We start from the raw sequence: 11,046 nt of genomic DNA on the forward strand, positions 1-11,046 counted from the left end.
AAGCGGCGTAAAGTAATCAAGTGGTGAAGTCACTATTTAATGATTTTTCACAGGTTTTCAAAAAATTTCCGGCGAGTAAAATGACAAAGAAATGTAAAAAATTTCCGAGAGCTGACGCTTGCGCTAAGGGTGCCAGTGCGCTGAGAAATTTTCCGAGAGGGTTTTAGAGTGGGTGAAAATTTTTCCTCTAGAGTGGCGTCAAACCCCAATTATACTACTATTGCTTTAGTGTTTAACGTTAAGTTAAGTTATAGTTGGCTAGTTATAAAAGATAACTCTAAAATTGCGTGTGTTTTAAAACATCAGCATTCAGTTAGGTCACTCAAGAAAATTGCTTATTTGTGCTTTGTTTACACAGATTATTTGAGAATCAAAAGTACTTCTAATTAAAATATACAATTTTAAACATTGATGTATCTTTTTTGCGTTTTTAAATCTTTCATTTGCTTCAAGTACCTCACCAAGTTTGAACGTTGATCACCAAGGTTTATCACAGTTTGTTCAAGGCTTTTTACAGTATTTAACTCTAAATTTTTTTTCGCTTTAGATTCAACTAGCTTTTCTTTAAGATTTAATATTTCCTTTGTTTGTTTGTTTTGTTTGTTTGTTTGTTTGTTTTGTTTGTTTGATTGTTTGTTTGTTTGTCTGTTTGTTTGTTTGTTTTGTCTGCAGATTTTCAGCAGCATCAGTTAAATCCTTTGGTGTAACTTTCGACTCTCCTTATTTCTAAATATATTATTAAATAATTCTTTTAACGCTTTAAATCGTTTCAAGATATATTATTGTTTAAAAGCGAAAAAATAAAGCTAGAACATCAGAAATTGAAACATAAAAGAAAATACTGGAAAATGCAAAAGTAGCATTATTTAAAACTCAAAAAGTTTATGAAAATATACAAAATAGTTCTAAAAGTGTATTTCAAGATACTCGTAGGATATTTTTTAGAACAAAAGATGCTTTTATGGATAAAGTTCGATATATTCTTTGAACAGAACCATTGCCTGTTGATATATTATTTTTACTACCTATTTTAATAGGGGTTATAAAAGGGTTTGTTATAGATATTTTTACTGAAAAGCCTTAAAGAAAGCCATACTCAGATAAAGGAAGTGAAAAGCCAGATAAAGGTGGTGAAAAGCCTGATAAAGGAGAAAAAGGTGGTGGAGGTCCAGATAAAGGTGGTGGAGGTCTAGATAAAAGTGGTATAGGTCCTGATAAAGGAGGTGGTAAAAAATCAAAAGAGAAAAATTTTGTAGAGCATTTTGCAAATTTATTACAGTGGATAAAACTAATTATTATTTGAGAAAGCAACAACAACTGTTATGTAGCTTGCTGATAAACCATAGACATTAATTATTGCATTTCTAGTTTTTATACATCTCATAGTTAAACGTTATTCACAGCGTAATATACACGAAAATAAATAATATTATAACGGCTTATCCAGAAATAACTAACGCAGGAAATATTGTAAAATAATTTGAAACGTTAAATAATAAAAATACTGGAAATTCAGTATTTTTGGATGTTTTAAAATTAGGTATAAAAGCAACTTTTCAAACTCATTACGAACATCCAGGTTTAACAAATATATCTCCATTAGGAGATTTTTTTGTTAAACCTGGATGTTCGTAAGTGTTTCCCATTCCAAGGTCTTACCTTGGAATGGGAAACATTATACCCTTTAAACTCTTATGATCCCAATTTTATTTATAAGCAAGGAATACAACTACCTAATGTAATTTTAAGTATTGACAATGTAAAGCTTTTAAGCTCAGCTGACCTAAAACTAACAAACGGGGTTTCAGCATGTCCTTTATGAATTTCTAATTTGTTTAACCCAGTAGTTTTTATAAATAAAAAAAATACAACTAAACCGAATTACACAAATGTTTTTCAAACATATTATTGTGTTTAACCTGCAGAGGCTGTTGTTAGAGGTTATGAGCCCAGTAATTGGGCTGATGGAGATGGACTTAACACATATATTAACACACTTATTTTTGCAGCTGGCATGGCTTCTGCGGGGTGTGAGGTAAGCATGCTTATGCTTTATGTTACTGACAGCTTCAGGAGAGCTCTTTATAGATTTTACACTCATTACACTCTTAGACCAAAATTATGGCGCCTTACGGTGCCGATTCCAAGAACAAGCAGTTTTTATCTGTGGAATGTTTCAGTTGATAACACAATGTTCGAAGCGATAAAAAAAGAATTTAATATTTCTAAAGAAATGAGGTTGGAGAGTTAAAAATTTTGATACGATGCGCGCCGAATTGTGCAAGATTCAAAAGCACTTGATTTACATGTATTTATCCTTGCTCTGGGCAAAGTTCCTGAAATTACATATGGCCTTATCCTGGACTTCTAAGCATTTTAGAGTCATTAAGGTGTTATGCTGTTTCACTGCTTTCTGCTCAGTTTGCTGCACAGTCTTCGATTATCGTCTCATCAGCTTCTGCTCTTGACGCTTAATGAAGTTTGTTGCTGCATTGGAAAGTTACATTACACGTCCTGCAGACTTTGCGGGAGTTATTGCAAGATATCAGCAAACTCTTGAAATATGAACAGCTACTTAGACTTTGCATTAGCTCCATTGCTTTAATTAGTTTCAAACAGTTTTGCATTAAAAGCATCATCAACCGCTTGGGATAATAAACTTTTACAAGCTCTAGAACCAACATTTGGGCTTACAAAAAGAGTAAATGAAGTAAAAACAGAAACAACAAAACCAACGGAAACAATAAAAGCAACGGAGCCAACAGAAACAATAAAACCAACAGAGCCAATAGAAACAACAAAACCAACAGAGCCAACAGAAACAACAAAACCGATTGAAAAAAATGATGAATAAATTGACACAAACAACCATAAAAAGGAGTTATCTGCAGTGGTTATATTTGGAGGTGTAATAGTTGTTTTATTAAACGGCATACGACATATTATATATTGAACAAATTTATTTTTTATAAATACAAAATGGCTCAAACTCACACAGTTTATTAGAATTCAAATTCTACTTTAACATACACATTTAGATTCCGTTAATGAAATCAATCTATTCAGAAACTGCTTTGTAGCGAAAGATTTGGCAAAGCGGTCCAGGCTCTACAAGCATTTCTATTGGTTTTATTGAGTGTGATAAATCAGCTAGCAACACAGCAACGTATTAATGCAATCCAAGAAAAATATTTGAGACTTTACGCACTAAAATCAGAGGAACAAGCACTTATTTAGTTTGGGAACCTCAAAATTTAAACTAGCATTCGTTACAACCATTTCAACTTATTGACCAACTTCAATTTAAATTTAATAAACCTGATGGAACACTGATCACTTTCTTTAAAGCTTTTCTTGTATTTGAAACTCGAGAAAAATTTCATTGCGAGTTAAACAATAAAAACAAGCAATATTAATAATGGAAAAAAGTGAACAAAGGCTATACCCAATCCTTACAAACGGAGCATAAGCTCCTTTATTAGAAGTAGTTCCCGTTCATCCTATACCTTTGACGTAGTGACTTCTAAAAGCTTTGTCATATATTCAGAGACCTAATGAATTTGGTTAAAAATTCATTTTTCAACCAAGTTCATTATACCAAATTCAAAATATATTTATATATTAAATTCAAAATTGCTAATTTTGTTTTTGGTTCTTCTTCTTTCGTTTTTAATATTTTTTTATTTTTGCTTACTTAGTTCAGAGAGCAAAGCTTGTTGTTTTTTATTCCGTTTAGCTGCATCAACTTGTCCTGCTAGAATTCTTTTTTCAGACTTTATTTTAGGTTTAGGTATTTCTTCCATTATTATTTATGGTATCAATGTTTACTTCCAATTACTTAGCAATGCTTAATAATCAGGATTATAAGAAAATATTGGTAATTCACTTATTGTTTCAAAAACTATAATCAAGTAATCTCCACAAAATGTTATTTGCTTTCTAACTAACATACGATTTCATTCTATTAAACTCGAGTGAACCTGAAAAAAGTATTTTACTTAGTGACCCTTTAAATGTCACATTATCTTAATTAACTTGTTGACATTCTATAAAAAACATTGTTTGTTGTAGTGATGATGGAGTAACTTTCCATTTTATTTTGTTTATCTCTATTTTTGATCTATGCCAAGTAAATTTAGGATCTGCAAGCTTGTATGTTCTTCCGATTGACCCATGAATTGGTTATCCGTCAAGTGTACAATGTGTGTTTTACGAAACATTTTTGTTTATATTATTATGGTTTACTTCCAATTGATTATTGTTACCTATTTGCTCAGAATTTTTAACAATTTGCTCAGGATTGTTACACATTTCTTTAGGTTGTTCTTTAATAGTCCAATATGGGATGGTATATGGTGATTTTTATATATTTTAAAGCTACTTTTCTTCAAATAAACGTAATAACAACACTTAGGATAATAAGACTATTATCATTTGCTATTAGCATTCATATCAAAAAAAAAAAAGTTCAAAATGGCTACTAAAAATTTTAAATCTGCACAGCTAAAAGATATTTTGGAAATTCATGAAAATACTATTATGAAGATGTTTAATGATAGAAAAAATATTAAACTCAGTAATTAACGAGAACAAGGAACTGAAAAGGAATTACGCGAACTTAATAAAGCTGTTGAATTTGTGAATAATAATTATGATAAAATAGTTGCTGATCATCAAACATCAAAAACATCATTGATAAATGAAAATGCAAATTCTAAAATGATTAATAAATTGGCAAAACTTAAAGACAGAAGTCGACACAACAACTTATGATTCTGCGGGATTGAAGAAATTGAAAATGAAAGTTGGAAAGACAGTGAAAAAAAAGTAAGGGAGTTTTTAAATAATAAACTTCAATTACACGGAAACTATGAAATTGAAAGGGCGCATCGAGTTGGCAAAAAATTACCTGAAAACAATAAAAAAAATAGATCGATCGTAGTAAGATTTCTTAACTACAAAGACAAAGCCAAGATATTAGGAAAATATACAACGATGCAAATATGGACCCAAAAGGTTTACATAAATAAAGATTATAGTGATCATACGCTGGAATTGCGGAAAAAACTCCTGAATGAGGCAAAAGATTTAAAAGCAAATGCAAGGAGTTTAAAATTTTTAAACTATTAAAATCTGAATTTTTTTTTAAAATATTACCATATGCTATAAAATGCGTATATTTTTTTTTTTCGAAAAATAAACATATTAGTGGGGTAAAGTACGTGAAAAGATTAAAATAAAAGTTTTTAATTATAACACTTCTGTCAGGGTTCACAGTCTACCTAAAGTATCTCATAATAAGATTGTAATTAAATCAGTTTCTGAAATGGCCAAGTCATGTATCGAAGCCCTATTTGATAAACAATTCCAAAAATAAAATTTTTGAAATTAAATACCGTATTAAAAAATAATTTTTTGAAATTAATTACCGTATTAAAAAATAATTTTAACAAAGGCTTTAGATCTTACTATTTGTACCTTTTACGGATAGAAATGCAGCATCTATTATACACTTTAAAGCGAGGTTTAGGATATCTTACCTTAAAATATTCGGACCACTTTGGGTTGAAAGAGTTATTTCTATATTCAATTTTTATTTTTTCAAATTTTGCTGGATGATAAGTCTCATCCAGCAAATTTGAAAAAATAAAATTGAATATAGAAGCAAATTATTTTTTTAATTTACAAATAAATTTAAAAAGTACAACAATAATGTAATTTTTGAAACATCTGATACAGTTTAAAAGTAGGCCGTTCACAAATTAACCTACAGTAAAATCAAACTTATGACAGATTAGATTTTTAAAGATCAATCTAATCTGTCATATGAAGGTTTAACTTCCTAACAAGAAACTTTAGTGTGAGCCATAAACACGTTGCATTTACATATAAATTAAAATGTTAATTAACGTAGCAAAGTCTAAAGTTATAACATTGGAAATTTGAATGCTGGAAAACCTTATCCATTTTTAACGTTATCTATCATTTCCATTTGCAACATTTGTCCAAAATTATTACAAACCAAATTACAACGTTTTTTAATGCAGCTTCAACGTTGGAGTTGCCACTGGAAAATAATGTTGTTGTGGCCACTGAAAAATAACGTTGGTATTTCCACTCGAAATAATGTTTGTGAGGCCATTAGCAAGGCTTTTATCAAGACATCGATTCTCATACGCCAGAAGGAAACTAAACGTTAAATATCTAATTAGAGCTTAAGAAAATAAAATAAAGCCAACAACAGCTAAGATTTTAGACATGGCAGATCTGTAGAATAAGCGATTTAGTTATCAATTACAATATTAATTAATTAGCGATAAAGAACTGACCGGATTTTGTTCAAAATCTAGAAGAGACCTAAAAAGAATTGCAATAAATTGTCTAATATGATCACCAGTGACACAGTAAATTATAAAAGGTGTAGGTAAATCAAAATAACGATTTACTTTCTTGTGTCAAAAGCGTCAATACAAACGATATCTTTATTTAGACACGAATAAAGTTATTTAATTTATTGAGAGTATTTAGACAGATAAACCAATTTCAAAAACTATGCTTCAATAGATCCTTGACGCTTTGACCTGTTGCTCGTCAAAGTTAGCATGAATTTTATTGTTATCAACACTGGTGCGGTTTTGAGACATAATTTTTTAAAAAAGTTTGAGCTTTTAAAAGAGTTCATATTTTTGGGAGCATTCCATAATGTTATTGTAAAAGATGATATTTTTCCTAAAAAAACTATAAAATTAAAATCTAAGTTTAAAATAACAGGAGAATTGGAGCTTAAACTTACAGGTTTTGTGAGAAAATTTTGGGTAACAAGTAAAGGTTAAGTTTCTCAATATATAGAACCATCATGCTTTTCAACGTTGGGGCCGGGTTTACCAACCTGTATAAATAATTAATTGGTTTGCATGCATGGTTTTGCAGGCTAAGCAATATTAGCAATTTTGTTTTATGGGTGCTGGCCCTTATAATATATTAAATATTACCGACCAACCCAATCTATTAAATACATGTTGTGGTGTTCCCTAGGGTTCTATACCTGGGCCCCTTCTCTTTCTCATTAACATCAATGATTTACATAAAGGTTCAAACTTGATCTCTGTTATGTTTGCAGATGACACTAACCTCTTTTTATCTGATAACAAGATTACAACAATATTTCAAAACTCGAATAAAAAGAGTAACTAATACAAACTTTTTGGTTATCTATATCAATAAAAAGCTTTATTGGAAATATCACATAAAGTTCTTGTGTAATATAGTTGCTGTAATAAAGTATAGGAACATTGTATAAAGCTAGAAGTACTTCAAATAAACATATTTTAACTCAATTATATTACTCCCTTATCCATTGTCATTAAAACTATGCAAATATTGATTGGTGTAGTGCTAATAAATCCAAACTTAGGCCTCTTTATCGTCAACAAAATCATGTTGCTTGTCTTATTAATTTTAAAGATAGATTTACTCATGCTAAGCCTCTTCTATTTGAAATGAAAATTTTTGATTTATATCAGCTAAATGTTTGAAATATTCTTTGTTATATGTACAAATGTAAAACAAACTCCAACCCAGTTTCTTTCTATAATTTATATACCTTAAAAGATAAAAATAAATACAAATTAAGAAATGATAAGTTAATTCGTCAACCATTTTTTCAAACTAATTTTGGAAAATCAAGCATTTCATTATTTTGGAATAAAATAATTTTAAAACATTTTGGTTTAACTTTGGAATGGAGTTCTTTCATTAAAAAAAAGCTTAAGGAAATCATTTTGTCTATTGATATATTTTTGTATTTTTAAACGTTTAATAATTTTCATTTTTATTTTTTGTACAGTGATGTAACTGAATATGTATATGATTGCACTTAAATATTTCTTCTACTTTATACACTTGACCATGTGTGTATGGATTTGATTTTTATGAGATTTTTAAATTTACGAGCGGTTCTCGATGAAGACTTGACGGTGTTCTGCGAGTGTCCGCTTTCTTTTTATTAGTTAATTCAAATACTTGTATATTTTTGTTTATTAGTATTTTCTAGTCGTAAAAGGATTTTTTAATCTTAACGATTTGATTTATTTGTATAACAACTTTTATACTTTGTATAAATTTTAAGTCTCAAGTTCTTTATCAGCGATTCTCTGTGACAAGACCTATTAATCTTCTTTGAGTTTCCGCGTTCTTTATTAATTTTTTATTTATTTATTTTTACGATATCTGATATCTTCACTTGTAGTTTTTCTCTAGTATAATTGTGTTTGTATTTTAAACATGGGAATAAAGAAAGAAAAAAAAATTAGCACTCATTGCCAACAACACAAGTTTCTAAAAAAAAAGTTCTATATATCTAGAAATTTAAAAAAAAAAAGAAAGTTCTTGAGAAAAAAAGTGGAAGAGAAGAAAAATTCTTTATGAATCTTCAAACTTCTATAACTTATGAACTCCTTTGAACTATGGTCACAAACTTTCAAGTTTTACTAATGAAATGATTTGAAGCTATCAATTTGAAAATCAATTATTTCAACTGCAGATGTTGCTTCATTCTATTTTAAAAAAGAGTCCTAAACACTTTTATCTGTTTTTAAAAAATATAGTTTTTAAACATGTAATTTTAAATATTTTTTTTAAATCATAAAACGTTTTTAAAACTGTTAAAATTAAAAACTGAGAAATTTAAAATTTGTTGTTATAATTCATTTAATTTTTTTAAGGTTCATCTCAAAGTATTAGAATTATTTCCATTGGCGTTATTGTTTGTTGCATCATTGTTATAATTTGTTATATAATAAATTATCAACGCAAAATAAAGTAAAGCATTACTTTTTCATTATTTTATTTTTTAGCAATACATTTTAATTTATTTAAACCTAAATTTATCAACTTTCAACTAACTTTCATTTTTCACGGTTTTACTAATAAAAGTTATGGTTAGCTTTATTTTGTTATATCTTTTTCTTTTACGTAGTTCAAAGAGAACTTCTGCACAAGCGTTAAGGGAAATGCACGGTCTCAGTACTGATGTGGTTGTTCGACATTTTTTTGAGACACAGAATTCAGATATTGAACAGCAGGCTCCGAATTGCCATGATAATTTGAATGAGGATTTGGGAGTAATTAACATGGGTAACACTAACAATTCCGCTCCTCCGTATGATTTAGTAGACCAACATCCACCGCCTTCATACGAATCTATACAGTTTTCAAATTCCATAACTGTTTTTTCCAGCAATGAACATCCGCCTATGTACTCTGAATAAGATTCTTATTAAAAACTGAAAAAAGTGTTTTAGAAAAGAACTACTTCATTTTTCTGAGTTTTAAAGAAGAAAATGTATAGGCTTATTAATAAAGAAAAATATGTCGCATTTTAACGTTTAATTTATCACATTAACTCTCTTAATTTATCACATTGTCTCTCTAACTGATCAATAAACAAAGTCAAATTTTTAAAAAGCATTAATCCTTAAATAGTTGGTTTAGTATGAGTTTTTTACTTTAGATAGCTAAATGCCAAGATATTTGCTGGCTACAGTAAACGAAACGGACACACATACAACGAAAATATTTAACGGATACACTCACTATAAACGTATAACATTACAAATATCGTTTAGTAGTGTTGTAGTAAAGTAGTAAACTCTTATAATACTGATCTAAAAGATTAATGTAACAATGATAAAATTTAATTAAGTACTAATATGTTTAGTATTGACATTTTTTATCTGTGGTTAACAAAATTTCAAAATATTTTTCAGAAAAACAAAGAAATTTGTTTTCATTTTAAAGTTATATAAAAGCTTTTTGTATTGAAAAAGCATTTGACTGTTTGATGCAACCAGTTTTGAAGATAAAAAATTATGAATGTTTGAACTTCAATAATGACTAAAGAATCAATGACAATTAACCATAAAAAGCCACTGTCATCATCAAGTTCTCTAAATCTAACATTGATAATATTCGTGGTCTTCACTCCAAAAACAACGAACTTTTCTTCTGTTGAGTCTTATCTTTTGCAAAGTTCACTAAACCTACTTGCTCTTTGTTAAATTAATTTGAGTTTAGCTGTCTCATCTTGTTTTGTTATTGTTGATGGTTATCTTCCTTCAATTCGTAAAGACTCTATTAGTCACAACTTGTCCTGAGCATTTTCATTTGTAAAAACTCATGCATTTTTTTTTTTAATTAGATTTAAATCCATAAAATATTCTGTTATGAGCTTTCTTTCTTGCAAAACTTCACTCCATAAACTTTTTCTTTGCTCTATATTACAACTGGTGTTAAGTCTGTTTCAGATAACTGTCTAATGAGCGTTTTTAATACTTTTTCCAGAATAGCACCAATAAGAAGATCTTTATCAGCGGTTGATTGACTTTCAGGTTTCTGAGTTCAGGAAATTTGGTTTCAAAAAATGTTTGCATACCATCCCAAAATCGTTCCTTATCCATGGATTTTTACGGTCATCCACCCCCAGAAGATCTTTTATTGGAAATATCAAGATGTTGCCGAGTTCAGCATAGATACACATAGGCACAGCATAGGCACACAACTAAAATCAATCATTTTGAATGTACGTAGATACTACCAGCATTAACTTATTAGATTTTATGTCAACCACATTTAAAAAAAAAAATGCATTATTAACTCTCTCGTTGTTTTGAATCAGTTTAAAATAAATCCACAGAACCCGCCAAGCTCATTTGAAGCATTCAGCCACTGTTCGTATTCGTTGTAGAGACAGAATTTACCGCATACCTTCGCGTCAAAAGCTTAGAAACAGCTATTTACCTAAGAGTGTAAATGCTGGTGCTGGGAGAACTAAACGCTTTATTGCCCTCCAAAAGTTGCAGCAACTTATGAACACCAATTTTTTGTACCGTTCTTTTAAATACTTTGTCTACAGCATGGTCAACACATCCTCATCAATTAGTCATGAAGAAGTCTATGAAATTTAGTATATCATCTAAACGTCAGCTAGAGCTGCTAAGTAATCAAGTCTAAAACTATACGGCTTAGCTCTACCTGATCCAGATGGAC

General features: G+C 29.3%; 1 protein-coding gene across 4 annotated transcripts in view; it reads left to right on the top strand.

Annotated features, from left to right (window-relative positions):
• The window catches only part of LOC136078365 (matrilin-2-like), a 102,443-nt gene extending 93,053 nt beyond the window's left edge, over window positions 1–9,390 (top strand). For 3 of the 4 annotated variants that reach the window (XM_065794084.1, XM_065794085.1, XM_065794086.1), the window contains 2 exons: window positions 8,724–8,820; window positions 8,978–9,390. In XM_065794084.1, the coding sequence (XP_065650156.1) occupies window positions 8,724–8,820; window positions 8,978–9,269 (389 nt within the window). In that variant the 3' untranslated portion in view covers window positions 9,270–9,390. The remainder of the gene's footprint in view (window positions 1–8,723; window positions 8,821–8,977) is intronic. The other variant, XM_065794087.1, reaches the window with a different exon arrangement.
• Window positions 9,391–11,046: the final 1,656 nt, after the last annotated feature.

Source organism: Hydra vulgaris, chromosome 03 (genome assembly GCF_038396675.1).
Source record: "Hydra vulgaris chromosome 03, alternate assembly HydraT2T_AEP".
Classification (NCBI taxonomy): domain Eukaryota; kingdom Metazoa; phylum Cnidaria; class Hydrozoa; order Anthoathecata; family Hydridae; genus Hydra; species Hydra vulgaris.